The sequence below is a fragment of the Mus musculus genome, chromosome 2 (genome assembly GCF_000001635.26).
Source record: "Mus musculus strain C57BL/6J chromosome 2, GRCm38.p6 C57BL/6J".
NCBI classification, from domain to species: Eukaryota; Metazoa; Chordata; class Mammalia; order Rodentia; family Muridae; genus Mus; species Mus musculus.
In genome coordinates this window covers 25808936-25827063 of record NC_000068.7, presented here as the reverse complement: position 1 = coordinate 25827063, position 18128 = coordinate 25808936, and the positions used below count along the sequence as shown (strand labels likewise).

General features: G+C 48.1%; 2 protein-coding genes and 1 long non-coding RNA gene across 9 annotated transcripts in view; 1 reads left to right on the top strand and 2 right to left on the bottom strand.

Moving 5' to 3' along the window:
- Nucleotides 1-1517: 1517 nt before the first annotated feature.
- Lcn9 (lipocalin 9) lies at nt 1518-3976 on the bottom strand. 5 transcript variants are annotated; one of them, NM_029959.2, is made up of 7 exons: nt 3809-3911; nt 3368-3504; nt 3011-3084; nt 2521-2631; nt 2294-2395; nt 2120-2164; nt 1527-1793 (listed from the first exon to the last, which is right to left on the bottom strand). In NM_029959.2, the coding sequence occupies exons 1-6, from the start codon at nt 3902-3904 to the stop codon at nt 2148-2150; spliced, it is 537 nt and encodes a 178-aa protein (NP_084235.1). In that variant the 5' UTR covers nt 3905-3911; the 3' UTR covers nt 1527-1793; nt 2120-2147. The 5 variants fall into 5 exon arrangements, with proteins under 5 accessions (XP_017174830.1, XP_017174829.1, XP_017174827.1 ...); XM_017319341.2 differs by lacking the exon at nt 2120-2164 and having other exon boundaries at nt 1518-1793; nt 3902-3976; XM_017319340.2 differs by lacking the exon at nt 2120-2164 and having other exon boundaries at nt 1518-1793; nt 3809-3941.
- A 7130-nt stretch (nt 3977-11106) lies between these two features.
- Nucleotides 11107-12561, bottom strand: Gm35689. Its single transcript, XR_374164.3, has 3 exons — nt 12253-12561; nt 11942-12168; nt 11107-11709 (listed from the first exon to the last, which is right to left on the bottom strand). It is a non-coding gene; the product is annotated as a predicted gene, 35689 (long non-coding RNA).
- The window catches only part of Glt6d1 (glycosyltransferase 6 domain containing 1), a 32435-nt gene continuing 25474 nt past the window's right edge, over nt 11168-18128 (top strand). For 2 of the 3 annotated variants that reach the window (XR_003953720.1, XR_374116.4), the window contains exons 1-3: nt 11168-11286; nt 12860-12945; nt 16009-16056. Coding sequence is in view for 1 of the 3 variants with exons in the window: in NM_001039095.1 (NP_001034184.1) it covers nt 12866-12945; nt 16009-16056 (128 nt within the window). In the remaining 2 variants the exon portion in view is untranslated. The remainder of the gene's footprint in view (nt 11287-12859; nt 12946-16008; nt 16057-18128) is intronic. The other variant, NM_001039095.1, reaches the window with a different exon arrangement.

The following is an 18128-nucleotide window of genomic DNA, read 5'->3' as shown; positions in this document are numbered from 1 at the left end:
TGAGACAGGCTAGGCTGACTCCATGACAGGCTTCAAATTGACAGTTCATGAGACTAGGCCTAAATCTTTGTTTCCAAGAACTGGGCAAGAACAGGCCTCTGAAACTGCCCCCTCACCTAGCCTGAGGCTAGGACAATGGGTCAGTAGCAGTTTCCAAACTTCCCCATCAATAGTTTCCAGCCCCCAGCAATGGTTCTGGAATGTCCCTAGAGATAGAGGCAATGCTTAAGATAGACACCCTCCTTCCTGGAATTCCCCTATTATTCTTTAAATCAGGCCTGAAAACTCACTGGTGTGTCTCCATCTTGGTAATGGTAGACCCCAGCATGCTGGACTTCTGTAGAATAGAATGGTCTTTGCTTTTGCTTACTACTTGAGTCCAGCATATCATTCTTGGCGAATCATAGACCCTTACAGCTGCAGCTACAAGAAAACTACACGGGGGTGGGTTCCTGCACATCTGTCCATGCTGTGGTTCAGCAGGCTGCACCAAGTGATCCACAGACCAGGCTGCCTGGGAGTGACCATTCTGCCAGCTGGCCAGTCCTTGGAAGGCGACTCAGACCTACCTGGCCCTGCTGTCCCACAGCTGGAGTGCTAAGCACTGCTAAGGGAGAAACTGCCTCCTAAGAAATATCTTGAAATAAGCCACTAGGCTCCTTTGTGTGTACATGGGTGAGTGGGCATGTGTCTGTGTGAGTGTATGTGTGTGAGTGCATGAGCATGTATATGTGTATATATGTGAGTGATCCTGTAGATAAGCATGCATTGCACACATATGCATATGAATGAACACATGTATGTTTGAGCACATGAGCATGTGCATGTTCATATATGCCTGTGTACGTGAGTGTGTTTGCTTGTTAGAATGTGTGTTTGGTCCTGAGCATTTTGTCGTTTTGGAGGCTGTATATGCTCTGCCTCTGTCCTTCAGAGACAGCACAGCTGGGATCATCGTGCTGCCCCTCACACTCACTTCCTGATGCCATTCCTCTAATCCGGCCTCTTTCCTACAATTTTTCAATCCTGCCTTTATATGCTGACCCAAGGCCCAAGGCTCTGGCTTGCTGAAATGTATCACCTGCTGCAGACTGTGGTCATGAAGGAAGCTAACGTGAACATCTTTATAGACTGCTTGTGTGGGTACAGTGTTCACATCTCTCTGCTGCAGTCCAGGAGGGTCACTTCCAGCCCACGAAACACTATAACTTCTATCCTGCATGATCACCAACACATGGGACAGACCCTTATCCCAGCTGGGTTTCTATCACTAGTCCCTCAGGGAATCTAGTCCCAGAGGTGGTCATACAGGGTCTCAACCCCTCATCTGAAGACTTCCAGGTCTTACAGACCCTGTCTCCATAGAACCTCATGGGCCCTTGTGCAGGGTCCTTTAAGAGGTGACTCTGGGTTCAGTCTCTTGGATGCTCCGAGGGTGATCTTTACTACCATGGAGTCCTGTTTCTAAGAAAAGATCTTGAAGTGCCAAGTGCTATGTCCCTAAACACATGCTTGTCTTCATTCTTGAACCAAAGGAGGAACTTTATTTGGCAAAAGTCTTCATACATGAGTTAAGATCAGTTTGAATGTCTTGGTGGCTTAAATCTCATTGGCAGAGGAGGAAATGCAGACACAGAAGGCCATGTGAAGACAGAGGCCTAGAGTACGGAGATATGACCACAGGCCAGCATCAGAAAGAAAGAGGATGCCCAATGCTGGCCAGCATCAGAAAGAAAGAGGATGCCTAATGCTGTCTCCGCAGTGCCTGGATCTCAACTCTCTGGGGTGCAAAGCTGTAAGACAGTAAACCTCAAGATGCATCCTTTACTGCACATAGCATCCAGGGTAGTTTCCCACTCTTCTCAGACACACTATAAAAGGCCCCACTACAATCCTGACTCTGGGAATATATCACACAGTCTTCTACAAAGAGCTGGGTGTTCCTTTGCTTCAGCAGGACAACCCAGTGATGAGCAGAGTATAAGCTTTGAGATATGAAGCTCATGGTCACTCTGAGATGGACCTCCCCCAGCTTCTGACACCACTGGCTGTTGGTTACCCTGCCCGGTTCCCAACACCCCAGGCTGCTTGTCTTGTACCCAAACCAAAATTCACATACCAGAAGGCCTGGCTGGTTCCTCTATGGTCTATAAAAAGCAAAAATCTGGGGAGACAAGGGGATGTCAGATGGCTTGCTCAACCCCTGTCCCAGTCCTCAGGGCATCCGTGCAAGGCACACCAGGCTGTGAGCTGCCTTCTCTGGGCCTTTCTGAGTCAGAGAAGAGAACCTTACCTTTTTTTGTCATGTCGATGATATTTTGTGAGTCCAGCCCATATAGATTGCAGATGTTTTCAAATTCTCTCTGATGAGTCTTGTCAAGCAGTATGGAGCGCCCTGGGGACAGATTTGGGACTTTTTGTTGGGGAGCAGTCCCAAGGCACCATTCCATAATATGTCTAGGGCCCATGGAAGATGCCCTCCCAGTGGCTGGGATTCCCAAACAGATAGGGTCGGGTTACCATAGAGTGCCAGCACTTGGGTCTTGGTCCCATTCTTGATGTTCTGCATGTAGAAGATGATATACATGCTGTAGTCGGTCTCCAAGAGCAGCACCTTGTTTTTCCCCTCATCTGCACAGAGATATAGCTTAGCATACCCTCTGCCTGGGCACTGGTATACCCCCTCACTTCTGCAATGAATGCCATGTGACTTATGTAGCTTCTGTTAAAGCAAGCATTGGAAGGATGTGAGAGTTTGAATGCCCAGTGCTAGCTCAGGAGACTGTGGTATGGAAGTGTAGATAGCAGGGTATTATAGCCCCATCTGTGCGTTTGTGTGCTGCCTCCACAAACCTCAGCACAGTACTCTGGCTGTGTGATAGTTCCAAGCTAGTACTGTCCAGAGAGAGGGCTAGGCTGTGGACCCTTAAGTTGTACCTAGACTGGTGGGCACGGCCTCAGCAGAAAAGACTCCTGGCAATCAGATTAGAAAGAACAGGGCCCCACTCACAGGCAACAGAGAACTCCCCATTATTCTTAGTCTTTTCACAGACCATGGTCACAGCTACACATTCTCCTTGCAACCTGGAGGACAGTGAGGGGAGAAGATCAGAGCAAGCACCAGGCCCATCCCCCTACCTTGGCTTCTGTGACCACTCCAGTAGGGGCCTTTCAGCTTAACTCACTCAGAGGAGCACAGAACACAGCAACAGGCCAGGAACCCCCTGATCCCATCATGCTGATCTGCAGGGAAGAGCTGGTGAAGTCCACACACTGGCCCAAGTGTGCAGATGTGTGAGTGTATGAAGTTCCTGTGGGGCATGGGAACATATTCTCCCCTAGTTTCAGCGTAGGGGGCAATACACACATGAAATGGAAGTCAAACTGCAGGCTGCCGTTATTTAAGAGCTTGATGTTCCGGATGAAGAGCCTCAGGTCTCCATTTTCTTCAATGCGAGTCATGTTATCTGAGGCTATGGAATCGAGGTACCAGGTCCCGGAAATCTGGAAGGAAAGGCTGAGTGGTGGAGTCCTGTACCACCTCTGGGACTGCTTGGCCCTCACAGTCTCAATCCTGGGTGAGTCTCTAAACATTAGCTCTAAGCTGGGACCTCCTTCTGCCTTTTCTGCCCTCCCTCTGCTCCATTTCTCCCAAAGCTCCTTCTGCACCCTCTGGTTGCCATCATGGCTAGGAATGTGAGGGACTCTCATGGCCTAGACACTCCTTTTCCAGGTCAGCCCCCTCCCCAATAAAGTGAGACAGGTGCTTTTCATGAAGCCTGGCCTAGCCTTAGAAGGCTCGGCCCACCCTGGCCAGGTTGTAGTCTCTCCGCACAGCAGTATGCAGGTTGAACTGCGCAGTGGCCAGGCTCAGCACCAGGCCCAGGACTAGTAGTAGTACCATTCTCTCTGGTGGACACCTTGGCTAGCATCTCCCTTATGCCCCTTTCTGTTCTGCGGTTGCCAGCCTGTCCACACACATCCTGTGCCCTGTTGGAAGGCAGCCAAAGGTCCCCATTTAACTGGTCACATTCTAGAGCTGGCCACAGAACCCACTTGAATGGATATGTAGCTGGGTCAGAAAGTGACAGGGGAAGTTGGGACCAACAGGGTTTGGCTATCAGGTCCCTGGACCCAGGCCAGCCTGCTGAGATCATGTGGGAGACTCTGAGTCCTTGTTCTGTGTGTCTAAGCTCAGAAGTTAAAACTCAGAGAGCCCCAGTGTTTGAGTCCTGACAGCTGGCCTCAGTGTTTCTGTTTGAGGCCTTTGGCTACTCACAAACCAGCAGTATGGCTTGCAGCTCAAGCTGACAGCAGAGTCAGCCACCATGCTTGGAGGATCTCACTGAAATCAGAGTGTGGCTACAAAACTCCAGGAGAGACCCTGAGTGAGAGGGTACTCATAGCATCAACCCCTGAGCTGAGGGGTCCTGAGAGAATAATGTTCTGGAGTTTGAGGGTACAGTGGTTCAGGAACACAGACACAGGGTCAGACATGTTCTCATTCCGGCTGGAGACTGGCTGTGGGAGGTGGTGGTGAAATGTGTTCTGGAAATGTCTGCACAGCCCTACCAGGTGGGTCACAGGTCTCTGGCTCCCACTGCCTCCAGGCACCGGTGTGTTGGTGGCATTGAAAGAAAGACTATTCCTCTGAATGAATAAGGCTAAGCTTGGCAGCCAGGGCCGGAAGAGCTCAGCACCTCGTCAATCCAGAGGGCAGACACCCACTGGCTGCCACTTCCCTACGTGGGTAGTTCTGTCATTGATCTGCCCGACTAATGTGGTTCAGAGATGAAGGATAGGAACCCAATGGCCCCCAGGTACCAGGCAGGTATCAAGCATTGTTAAAACCACACAAGTTAATATCAATGGTAGGTTGTTGGACATCTAAGCATCCTTTCTGAGGATCATTTTCCTATAAAGATGTTAGGACAGGGCAGTATAATTCCAGTGCTGTTGAACTCTCCACTGCTTCCCCAACTGCTTTGAGCAAAAGAGCTCTCAGTTCAACCACTTATACTACTACACACAGGCTGTTGAGCCCTTTCTGGCTTTAGCCCCTAAGCTTTGGTCTAACCCAGGACTGTTTGTGCTGGACTTTTTCCTGCCACAAGCCTTGGGGTATTCCTGGTGAGTCCACATGCTTGGTGGTCTAGCAGATGGACTTCTGTGGGTTATGGAAAAGAAGCAAGGCTGTGATTGGTTCAAACACAAACCTTTACTTACATAACAACTCTGCTACGACTGGAACAAAACAGCCCGAAGTACCCCAATCTCTGGTTTGATAGCTGTCTGACACGCCACCTGCTTTGCTGCCTACCCTGGTATTGCAGCATCTGGCCAAGTAAAAACTTTTACTTGAATGTGACTTGTTGTTTGTAAGTTTGTTTGAGACAAGGTTTCAGGTAGCCAAAGATAACCTTGAATTCTTGGTCCTCTTGCCTCCATTCCCCAACTTCTGACATTTTGGGCATCCGCCACCATGTTGTTTGACTGCAGGAGAGGCAACGGAACGTCAGTGGCACCGACGCGGCCGGGCTGACACTGCAGAAGTGGCAGAGCAGCCAGCGGCTTCACAGTTGACCGTGACTGCTGCTGGGCACTAGGCAGGCCAAGCTACAAAAGCATCAGAGCTTCTAGCTGCACGGACACCTGTAGAGCAGCCATGCTCTTAGGTCACTACCTAGCTGCAGCGGCAGGGGCAGCTTCCTTTCCCAATGGCCACAGTGACCATAGTAACAGGAGGAGGCCCTGAACTATTTGAGGGCTCGGGATAGTCAGAAACAAGAGAAGAGATGGAAGTCAAGGCAGGATGGAGGGTTGAAGCTGAAGGACAGAAACCTGTAAAGAGTCAGAGAAGAGTTACCTAAGTCTATGGGCTCTCCTAGGAGAGCTCTGGAAAGCCTTACATTCATTTTCCTTCTCTTTCCACAAAGCATCCCCAGATTGGGGGGGGTGGTGCTGCTTTTCTGAAACCCATTCTCTCTCTCATGCCTAGGGTCTAAACTACCTCTACTCAGGGTCCAAAGACCAAAAGCATCTATGAGAATGATCTTCGCTCTTCTAGATTTTAGCATTATTCTAAAAACACACACAGAAAGCAGTCTACCATTACCTTGTCCCTTTTTACAGGGTTTATTCGCCGTTGGCCCAAATCTTCTTTATTTACTTTTATGCACACTCCTTTCCCCATGGTGTCCTTCATTGTACCCTTCATACTTGAGCTCCAACATTGATGTGCCATCTGACCAAGACAGCTCAGTCAGTCAACAGGGTCTCAAGGGGCAGAGCGAAGTTTGAAAAGAAAAAAAGACGATTAGACAACATTATAACATGGCTCCAGCCAGTTCTGAAGCTAAGGCGGATTTATTTTTCTCTAGTCTGCTTTTATACCATTCTAAGTACATGCAAAGAATAAAGTCAGTTCTAGGTCAAGGTACAAGGCAATAAACAAAATCCTGTGGAATTCAGAGAATTCTCAAGATGATCATGATCTTGAGCCTACTTCCTTGTCCTAGCTCAATGTCAAATTCTTGCCTGAACCTACTTCTGTGTCCTAGCCCAATGGCAAATTCCTACCAAACTCCTAGAAGTGGCGCCAAGAGCTCTCCACAGACACTTGCTCAATTATGTTCATAGAGGCTTTATTCATAGTAGTAACTGAAAACAGTCAAGATGTCTGTCAACTGAAGAATGGATAAAGAAAATCTGGACCATATATACAATGGAATATTACTCAGTTGTTAAAAATTGACATCATAAAATTTACAGGCAAATGAAAAAAAATTATCTTGAGCAAAGCAACTCAGACCTAGAAAGACAAACATGATATGTGCTCACTTATACGTGGACATTAGCTGTTAAGTAAAGGGCAATCATGCTACAGTCCACCACAGATCCAGAGACGCTAACAAGGAGAGATCTGGGAGGACGGTACATGGATCTCCCTGTGAAGGGGAAATAGAATAGATGTTTCAGGTGTACTGGGAGGCCAGTGGGGATGGGAACAGCAGGGAACAGGCAGGAAAGGAAAGTACAGAGGGAGAGATGACTGGAATTGAGGGCATAGGGCAGATGTGGAATCTAGTACAGTGGAAACTTCCTGGAACCTATGAGGGCGACTCTAGTAATGAAGACTATGAAGCCTAAGCTGTCCACCTTCTGTAACCATGCTAGGCTTTCAGTGGTGGGACTGGGACAAACCCAAACCTTAGACCCATACCTGTCTTGCAAGATGTGCTGGGGCAATGGTGTCTCAGAGCTTGTGGGCGTGGCCAGCTAGTGACTAGTCTACCTTAAGGCCTATGTCATTCGAGGAAGCCCATGACACACTACCTGGATGGTTAGGAACCAGAAGTTGGATGGCTCAGAAACCTAGGGTAGAAACAAACACAACGCTAACACAAAAGTTGGTGAAATGCTTCCCACTCTGCTCCACTCACAGACTGGTGCCCAGCCACTCATCCTCCAGCAGCTGATGGGAGCAGATTCAGAGACCCACAGCCAAACATTAGGCAGAGTTCAGGGAACCCTGTGGAAGAGGGGTGGGAAGGATTGTAGGATTCAGAGGAATCCAAGACATGAGGAGAACAAAGCCCCAGAATCAACTAAGCAGGAGTCAAAGGGGCTCACAGACACTGAAGTAGTATCAAGGAACTTGCAAGGGTCTTCATTTGGTCCTTTGCATACAAGTTGTGATTATTAGCTTGGGGTTTCTGTGGGACTCCAAACAGTGGGAGTCGGGGAGTGTCTGACTCTTCGGCCTGTTCTTGGAGCCCTTTTCCTCTTACTAGGTTGCTTCATCTAGCTCAGATATGAGGGATTGTGTCTAGTTTTATTGTATGTTATGCTGTGTTTGGTTGACATCCTGGGAGGCCTGTTCTTTCCTGAAGGAAAACTGAGGAGCCATGGATCTGGGGGAGAATGGAGGTGGAGGGATGGAAATTGGAGGAGTGGAGGGAGGGGAGGGAGGGTAGGCTGCAGTTGGGATGTATTGTATGAGATGATGATGATGGTGGTGATGATGATGATGTGTCTCTGTGTGTGTCTCTGTGTGTCTGTGTTCATTCTGAACTGAGCACAGCACTTATTATTTCTGTTGGGGTCCAGGAGTCTCCCCACAAACCACACGAACACTGCTCTCAGTTAAACAGGAATGGTTTATTGAATGCACACTGATCAACCAGGGTAACAGCTCACACTGGAGAGCTGAAAGCTACACACAGGTATTTTTCAGGGGCCAGATTATAAAGGCTAAAAAGGCAAAAATCACAATGAACTCATACACAGGTACTGGAAGAGCTGCCCAGTGGTCAGCCCTGGCTCAAGCCATTTTAGACATAAAATTCATATTGACCTTTAATTTAATAAGTCCTATGTGAAGCTTGTGGTTGTGGAATTTCTTAAGATAATAAATCTCAGAACGTACAGAACATATCAGGGCATGTGGTCGGCATGACCCTGCTCTGAGTCAAGTTATTTTTCTGTGTCAGTGACTGGCAGACATGTTACCGCAACAATATGAAATAGCTGTGGGGGGGGGCATGGAATAAAATGGCTACAGCTATGCTGGCGGGGGGTGGGATGCAGACCTCAACAATTCCTGCTACTCTTGCATTCAGGAGTTCGAGTTTAGCTTTGGCATCTTAAAATGACAAACCTGAAGTAAAACAAACAAAATCCCTGCGAGTCTTGGGTGTGGCTCAGTTGATAGAGTACTTGCCTGGATTGCAGTGTGCTACACAAAGTGGGTATTGTGGAGTATGCCTGTAGTCCCAGCCTTCGGGAGGTGGGCACAGGAGATTTGGAACTTCACAGTCATTCTCTGCTACATAGCCAGTTTGACACCAGCCTGGACAACACAGAGAGATAACTCAACACAGGGTTGAGCCATGGAGCTGCATCCTAATGACCAAGCTAATCTCATCACCTCCCTCAGGCCACTAAGAGCACCACAGTTGGGTTGGTTTCACTCTTAGGATATGACTGCCTGCTGGCCAGCCTGCCTGCCTGCCTGCCTGCCTGCCTGCCTGCCTGCCTGCCTGCTGGCCTGCCTGCCTGCCTGCCTGCCTACCAGCCTGCCTGCCTGCCTGCCTGCCTGCTTGCCTGCCTGCCTGCCTGCCAGCCTGCCAGCCTGCCAGCCTGCCAGCCTGCCAGCCTGCCTGCCTGCCTGCCTGCCTACCAGCCTGCCTGCCTGCCTGCCTGCCTGCCAGCCTGCCAGCCTGCCAGCCTGCCTGCCTGCCTGCCTGCCTACCAGCCTGCCTGCCTGCCTGCCTGCCTGCCTGCCTGCCTGCCTGCCTGCCTGCCTGCCTGCCAGCCAGCCTGCCTGCCTGCCAGCCTGCCTGTCTGCCTGCCTGCCTGCTGGCCTGCCTTGGGGATTAACTTCCAGTGTGAGTCTGGCAAACACATTCCTTCTGCAGTAGATAATGGACAGTAAAGCCACAATGAACGGGCACCGTAGGACAGGATGGTCTCAGTGCTGCTGCTGTTAGAAGCAGCTGGGTGTCAGGTAATTGGAGCTTAAGTGTTACTGTGGCTGGGCATCGAGGCGAGCAGCCTGAGTAGGAGGGTATGGGCCTCAGCCATCCCTGCTAGAAGAGTGTTCGGCTAGAGGGGAGGGAGAGTGAGGGATGCCAAGGCGACACGAGGCAGTGAGGGTCAGACACATACTGGCATGGAAGTGCCAACCTCCTGAGGATGGAGTATTGAGTGGGGATACTAACATTCACCTCTGTTTCCCAACTTCAGACACAAGGCAAAGACTAGAATCCAAACAGTGCATGGTGGCACACGTCTTTAGTCCCAGCACATCAGAGGCAGACACAGGCAGATCTCTCTGAGCTCAAGGCCAGCCTGATCTACAGATTGAGTTCCAGGACAGCCAGGGTTACAGAGAGAAATCCTGTCTCAAAAACCCAGGTGTGGGGACCTGGAGAGGGAGAATGGACTTCACCCCTAGGTGTAGACACACCCTGATCTCCTCCTTTAAGGTTTGATTTTGTGGGCAGATCAGGGACCTGGCTCAGGGAATCACCCCTGGGAATGTGGGATCACCTTAGAATGTAATGCTTTTCCTTCCCAGGTTCATTCCTGCTAGGTTGGGCCTGCCCTTCTGAGTCCAGACCTGGGAGGATGTATGTGATGGTTCGTTTTTCTTTTCTTTCTTTTCTTGTGGATGCTGGCTGAAGCCTAAGGATGTGTGTAAACCTCGCAGTTAGGGTTTTACTGCTGAGAACAGACACCGTGACCAAGGCAACTCCTTTATAAGAACAACATGTAATTGGGGCTGGTTTACAGATTCAGAGGTTCAGTCCGTATCAAGGTGAACAGAGCAGCATCCAGGCAGGCATGGTGCAGGAGGAGCTGAAGGTTCTGCATCTCCATCTGAAGGCTGCTAGCAGAAGACTGGCTTCCAGGCAGCTAGGAGGAGGGTCTTAAAGCTCACACCTACATTGACACACCTACTCCAACAGTGCCACACCTTATAATAGTGACACTCCCTGGGCCAAGCGTATGTAAACCATCACAATCTACTAACTCACACTTTGGATTTCCTTGATGTTCAAGAATAGAACCAACAAACAAATGCACACAAGGTTATGTTATAATCTCATATAACCATGTGGTGAGAGTGGGCTCACATGAGGTTTACAGTGAAAACCTTGTACTGCTTTCTTTGGTCAGAGATTACATAGACAAAACGCCGTGGAAGTATAAGAAGGAATTCACTCTCTAGGGTTCTGAGTACCACAGGATGGGAGAACAGCACCTCTGTCATACAAGGCATGCAGCACACACACCATTCAAAAACTTCTGTACAAGGAAGAATCCTTAAAAGAAATGCCACAACAAAAGAAGCAAGAAGGGAGCTGGAGAGAATGCTCAGCGGTTAAGAGCACTGACTGCTTTTCCAGAGGTCCTGAGTTCAAATCCCAGCAACCACATGGTGGCTTACAGCCATCTGTAATGGGATCTGATGCCCTCTTCTGGTGTGTCTGAAGACAGCTACAGTGTACTCACATACATTAAATAAATAAATCTTTTTTAAAAAAAGATTCAAGAACAGAATATTTTAAAAAGTCCTTTCATGTTTCCAGTGGGACCAAGCCATGTCATCTGGCCATGAAGAGAGCTAACCAAAGAGGTGCTATTGTGATGCTGGTGACATCATTAACAGTGGGTACCACCAGGTACTTCAGTTGGCAAAGTCCCAGAGCTATCCTCCCTAGGAAACAAATGTCCTCCACGGACATTTTTGCCTGTCTCCCAATACCACCCTGATCCAAGGTAAGGAGCCTTTAGGACAGTTGTTGGGAATGCAGACACTTATGTCTGCGAGCCAGGCCTGCCAGTTACACAGCTGTAATCCCAGCCCTGGGAGACTAAGGCAGGACAATTGTTTTGTGTTAAAGGTCAATCTGGGCAACAGAATGAGACTCTGTTTCAGTTAACAAAACAAAGCTAAATATTGTGTGTAGGGATCCCATCCTGACCTTGGCCTCTGAATCTGTTTTTGGTTCCCTGAGATATCACTGGGAGCCACCCAGATACAGCATCTAGCTGGCTGACCCTCAGCTGCCCATTCATGTATTTCCAGGAGTAGGAGTTTAAAAGATTTTCAAATTGCAGGGGCATCTCTGGGTAGAGAAATGTTTCATGAAGAATCACCAAGTGGGGTCAGGATATGAGGTGCTTGTAATGCCCCATTTCCTGAAAGAAACAGGTGAATTTATTTTACATATTTGTTTCCTGACTTTCTACATTTAGACCACAGCACCCAGACTGAGTCACATCAGACAATAAGCAATGTAAGATTACAAAAGAGATCCTATGTTGTCAGACTGTGCCTAGCTTCCAAAGCTGGTGTGTTCTGTGCACTTAGAGCCCAGTTTAACTCAGGGACAGCCCCACTCTCCCTCCAACCCCTGCCTCTTGAGTTTACCGAATGAGTCTTAGCAGCAAGTCTTGAACCACACTTTCAGCTGGCATGCTGTCATATATGGCATATTGCACACATATTCAAACAGGTCCACGTGAAGCCTCCAACCAGTGTGCCTGATGACTGAAACTCAGATTCAGTTTTGGCACCTCCTTCCTGCCTTCAATGTGACCGCAGATCCTCTTTGCAGTCCCTGCTTGTGTGAGACCAGACAATCTGTCTCACTATGCCTGTCAGGGAAGAAACAACAAGGTCAACTTTGAAGGCAGAGTTTATCAGCTTAGTTTAGGAAGACCTCATTATCATGATCTCACCCTGTTACCACGACCACACAGCAGGGATTCATGGTGGTTAGTTCTTGGGAGCAAGATGGGCTAGCAGGCTGAGGAGAAGGCTCAGTGGGTAATGTGATTGCTGTGAAAACATGAGACCTTGAGTTTGAGTCCTGGCAACCATGTACAAGCTGAGTGTGGCACATGGCTAGCGTCAGGCATTTAAGGGGCAGAGATGGGTGGATTCTAGAACTTTCTAACCAGCTGGCTTATCAGATAAGAAGCTCCAGGCCCAGACAGATTCTGTCTTAAAACATAAGGTAGAGAGCAATTAAAGACACCCAACATCAACCTCTCTGTACAACAACAACAACAACAACAACAACAACAACAACAACACACACACACACACACACACACACACACACACACACACACACGGATTTGCTTCCCCAAGGGAACACAAGAGTCAGCAAGTTCAAAGGCACTTCAAGCAGAATAGAGAACCTCAATCTTTCCCTCTGAAATATTCTAGAAGAAACTGTTGGGTTGGTGTCTGAGTGAGTACAGATGCTAACCCTCCGTTAGGGATGTTGGGGTGCATGGGTTTAACCCACACTTAGGACCTTCTTTTCCTTCCCACGCACAGGAAGGAATGAAGGCTAAAAGGAGGATTTTATTACAATTACTGACTTTCTGCCTTTTCCTGCTGCTGCTGGCAAAGATCCACTTCAGGTAAATACCGATGAACCGTGACCTTCAGGAAGGCCGAGGCAGCTTAAATACTGAATCTCGTCCAAAGATGTAACTGACACGTGGTCGAACCAGAAGTTACCTCCTCTCTGGGGGACTACATATGCACATTTTAATGCTTTTATTTCCAGATGCCAGACAGACTTTTGTTGAGTATCTTGTCCCAGGCTCCACTCTAGATGCTGAAAAATAGCAGCCCTGCCCACAGGGGTATTTCAGGCACAACGGAATTTCATATGTTATACGACAATGTTATGAAAATGGAGCCATGCAGAGGACAGTGCTTGATCGTTACTGTTGTCCTGGGTGTAGAACCCGGGCCTCCAGCATGCCACCGCAGTGCTCAGCCATGAGGCCACAGCCAATCTATAATTACATCAATTATAAACGACTTAAATGTTCCAGTTCTAGTTGTGGGCTGGAGAGATAGCTCAGAGGTTAAGAGTACTGGCTGCTCTTCCAGAGGACCTGAGTTCAATTCCCAGCAACGACATAGTGCCTTGCAGCCATCTGTAATGGGATCTGATGCCCTCTTCTGGCTGGCAGGCGTACATGCAGGCTGAATGCTGTACACCACATGCATGCCTGGTGCCAGAATAGGAGAGAAGAAGGTCTCAGGTCCCCTGCAGCAGGAATTACAAACTGTGTGGGTGCTGGGAATTGAGCCCAGGTCCTCAGGAAGAGCAACACGCTCTGTTACCTGCTGAACCGTCTTTCCAGCCTCCTGCACTGTTTTCTTAAACTCTCATTCTACGAGCATCCTGTTTTTCTCTGACAGATACTCTCAGAAAAGGTGCTTTCTTAAGGTGTCACTGAGAGTACACTCTGTAAATTGGAAGGGAAAATTGTCAGGGACAGAAGTTCTTACAATGACAGAGGCTGGGGACAAAAGATTAAAGAAGTCTATAGAGGTGGCCAAGTCTACCTATGTATATATAGGTCGGTAGGTGTGTAGTATGTATGTGCATGTGTGTGTATGTGTGTGTGTGTGCACATGTACACATGTGTGTGAGTGTGTATGGTTCATGGTTTTTGAAGAGACAGAGCATGAAATGGCAGCATTTACTGCTGGGCTTTTGGAGTAGGACTATATGAGGAAAAGCCCTTCCTCCCAGGAGCTTGGCTCCCAGACACAGGGGCAAAGTCTCTCAAAGAGAACTTGGGGGTCGAGGATAGAGGCTCATCCACTTGGGGAAGGATTTAGTCTAGCCCATGTTGTGCCCAGCCCCTGGAGTCTCCAGTCAGAAAGCCCACCTACAGGGTGAGTTGGGTGTTGGTAGTGGCTTTTGTTATGTGTATAATAGACTGGAAACGGCTGTGGAATGTTTTGGGTTGGTGCCCTCTGCTGAAGAAGCTGACAGCTCCAGTCCACCTCTGGCTTACTAGACCTCACCTAGACCTGGGCATGACACTCCCTGTGGACTGTTTCTGGGGACCTGGGCATGACACTCCCTGTGGACTGTGTCTGGGGACCTGGGTTCTTTAGGTCAGGCCAACCACAATTTCTGCTTTAGATCTAGAAATTAACACAGTCAACATACTGAAGCACACTGGCTTGGGTTTGTTTGTTTGTTTTATTTTAAAGATTTCTTTCTTTCTTTTATGTGTGTGAGTACACTGTAGCTGTCTTCAGACACACCAGAAGAGGGCATCAGATTTCATTACAGATGGTTGTGAGCCACCATGTGGTTGCTGGGATTTGAACTCAGGACCTCTGGAAGAGCAGCCAGTGCTCTTAACCACTGAGCCACCTCTCCAGCCCCACAATGGCTTTTTTTTTTTTAAATCTTTTAAAATTATTTTTCACTAAGCATGTGGTGTGTGTGTGTGTGTGTGTCTGTGTATGGATAACGGGCATGTAAGTACAGGTGCCTGTGACTCTGGTCTTGGATGCCCTGGAGTCACAGATAATTGTGAGCCACCTGAATGAATTCTAGGAACTGAACTCTGGTCTTCTAGAAGACCAAGATGGCTCAGAGGTTAAGAGCACTGACTGGCCTTTTAGAGGGCCTGATGCTCTAACCACTAAGCCATCTCCCTAGCACCCCCAACTTAATGTTTTATTTAGCAAGTTCCCCACCTGTCATGTGTTGTCTGATGTGGGTCTCTTCACGGACTTTTGACTGTCTGTCCTGGGAGGCAGTCTATTTGGTGATGGGATATCTGTGCCAAGGCCATGTCTGATCATATCAGAAAAGAATGAGCTCCAAAGGTCAGTTCTGTTACAGAACACCCCTGGTGGCACACAGGAATCTGCCAGGCTGGTGATTAAACCAAATAGTTAATATGAGTGGCAGTCCTGACTCTTCACCTGTGGTAGGAAAAGGATGTCCCCTGCTGCTGGTCCAGAAGCAGGAAGCCCCGAATCCTTTATCACTTTATAATGTGACAGGCAGAGACTTTGCTCAATTGTAGCCATCTGACTGCTCTGAGCCTACTGAAGGTGGGCTAAGCTAAGCCATCGTCTTTGGGTTAAACTGCTTTTCAGAAGACAGACAGACAGACAGACAGACAGTATCTCCCAGTGTGCTTGTCTGGCTTCCCCCGCAGTAAATAAAAAGCCGCTGCACTCAAAAGGGTCAAGGTAGCTGGGTGTAGAGGCACACACTTTTAATCTCAGCACTCTGGAGGCAGAGGCAGATGGATATCTATGAGTTCAAGGCCAGCCTAGTCTATATGGTGATATCTAGGCCAGCCAGAGTTACATAGTAAGACCCTGTCTCATAGCAAAAGAAGGGGGAATCAAATGCTCCCCCCAACCTCTTTACACAACCCTTTTGAGTTTACCCCTTTTCTCCTCCCACCAAGGTACTTTCTTCTTCATTCTGCTGTTGTCTGTGACCTCTCCCCAAACCACTTATCTGTGTCCTAGACCAGCTTATCCCCTTCCAGACCAGGAGACACTGCCTTTTCCAGCTGCTTCCTTCGGGTGTCTCCCCTGGAGACTGAGGCTAGGTGGCGAGGGTGAAGAGCCATGGAGCTGAGATGGCCTTGTGTGGGCTCTGGGGGCACCGTGCCACAGTAACCTGATGCTCTTTGTACCAGGAACCACCAGGAAGAGGAACTTCTGCTCTCAGACTGGTTTAACCCCAGGTAAAGGCAACGACGTGGGCCCCTTTGGGTGATGGGTTTTTCATAATCAAAGATTGGTTCTGCTAGAGCATCTAGGCTTAGGAGTTTGTTCTCACCATTCTGACACAAGCCCAAGGAGCTCCCTGAGACAGGCTGTGCTGACGCTGTGGAGGAAGTGGGTGCCTTGGCCTGGGTTCATGGTCAATGTTCCTGCCTCTTCAGGGGAAGACATACAAGGCAGGTTCTTGCTCCTGCCTCTGCCAAGGCCGAGAGGACAATGGTTCTAAGAGAAACAGTGTGTTCTGTGGCATTGGTGTGTGGAGATGAAGAGGCAGTCAGTCTCAAATCTTCCTTTTCTGCCCAGGGTTTATGGGTCCCTGTGATTGACGGTGAGGAAGAACGGTAAGGTCGTGAGGCCCCTGGAGTCTTAACATGAATGATCAGCCCATATAACCTTGACTACATGTGTACAACCCCAACACTTGTGCCTTAAACTAAGCAAACAGGAGCTAATGGTGGGTGAAATAGTCAGGGCCAAGGTTTCTTTGGGAGGAAGAGAAGAAAGCAACTACTGACTCGCTGGATCTTGACTTCACTGATTGGCTAGGTTGGCTGGCCAGTGACCTTGAGGAATCCACCTGTTGCTGCCTCCCAGGTGTTAGAATTTACAGAAGAGCGACCCTACACCTATTGCTGTTGTTTTGTCTTACATTTATTTATGTGTGTGTGTGTGTGTGTGTGTGTGTGTGTGTGTTTACATGTGTATTTGAGCTATCGCATACACATAGAGGTCAGAGGTCAACTGCACCTGTCATTGTCCCCTTTCACCATGGAGCTCCTGGGGCTCAAACTCAGACCATCAGGTTTTGCCACAAGCACCTTTACTCACTGAGCCACCCTGCTGGTCCCACTTCTATTTTCCTTTTCTTTTGCAATGTGTTGGGAATAGAATTTGTGTTATGCTTGGTGGTTGGCAAGCACTTTATCAACAGCCTTCTCCCCAGCCTTTGCTTTAAACAGAAGCCAGGCTGGCCTTGAACTCTCAGTCCTCTGGATGCTTCCACTCCAGACCCCAGCACAGGATGATGTGTGTGCATCACACACTCTGTTCTAGGGTAGCTTGACAACTAACTTGGTGGCTGCTGGTTCTCAGTTATCAATGTCATACTTGATGTGAAGGACCATGAACAGAGTTTGTACACAGACTATTTATCCACGGGATATATTTCTAAAGCAGAGTCCTTAGATCAGAATCCATAGCATTTAAATTTTGGAGTACTTTTATCCTTGAGAAGAGCTTTTGCTATCCTAGGTTTTTTGTTATTCCAGATGAATTTGCAGATTGCTCTTTCTAATTCGTTGAAGAATTGAGTTGGAATTTTGATGGGGATTGCATTGAATCTGTAGATTGCTTTTGGCAAGATAGCCATTTTTACAATGTTGATCCTGCCAATCCATGAGCATGGGAGATCTTTCCATCTTCTGAGATCTTCTTTAATTTCTTTCTTCAGGGACTTGAAGTTTTTATCATACAGATCTTTCACTTCCTTAGTTAGAGTCACGCCAAGATATTTTATATTATTTGTGACTATTGAGAAGGGTGTTGTTTCCCTAATTTCTTTCTCAGCCTGTTTATTCTTTGTGTAGAGAAAGGCCATTGACTTGTTTGAGTTAATTTTATATCCAGCTACTTCACCGAAGCTGTTTGTCAGGTTTAGGAGTTCTCTGGTGGAATTTTTAGGGTCACTTATATATACTATCATATCATCTGCAAAAAGTGATATTTTGACTTCCTCTTTTCCAATTTGTATCCCCTTGATCTCCTTTTGTTGTCGAATTGCTCTGGCTAGGACTTCAAGTACTATGTTGAAGAGGTAGGGAGAAAGTGGGCAGCCTTGTCTAGTCCCTGATTTTAGTGGGATTGCTTCCAGCTTCTCACCATTTACTTTGATGTTGGCTACTGGTTTGCTGTAGATTGCTTTTATCATGTTTAGGTATGGGCCTTGAATTCCTGATCTTTCCAAGACTTTTATCATGAAGGGGTGTTGGATCTTGTCGAATGCTTTTTCCGCATCTAACGAGATGATCATGTG

Excerpts from the sequence above, each read along its gene's own strand:
- Lcn9 (XM_017319338.1), bottom strand. The coding sequence starts at position 3,711 with ATGAGAGTCCCTCACATTCCTAGCCATGATGGCAACCAGAGGGTGCAG. Across the intron at positions 3,085-3,367 it reads CAGTTTGACTTCCATTTCAT|GTTGCAAGGAGAATGTGTAG; the intron begins GTGTGTATTGCC and ends ACTGTCCTCCAG. Across the intron at positions 2,632-3,010 it reads TGGGGAGTTCTCTGTTGCCT|ATGAGGGGAAAAACAAGGTG; the intron begins GTGAGTGGGGCC and ends ATCTCTGTGCAG.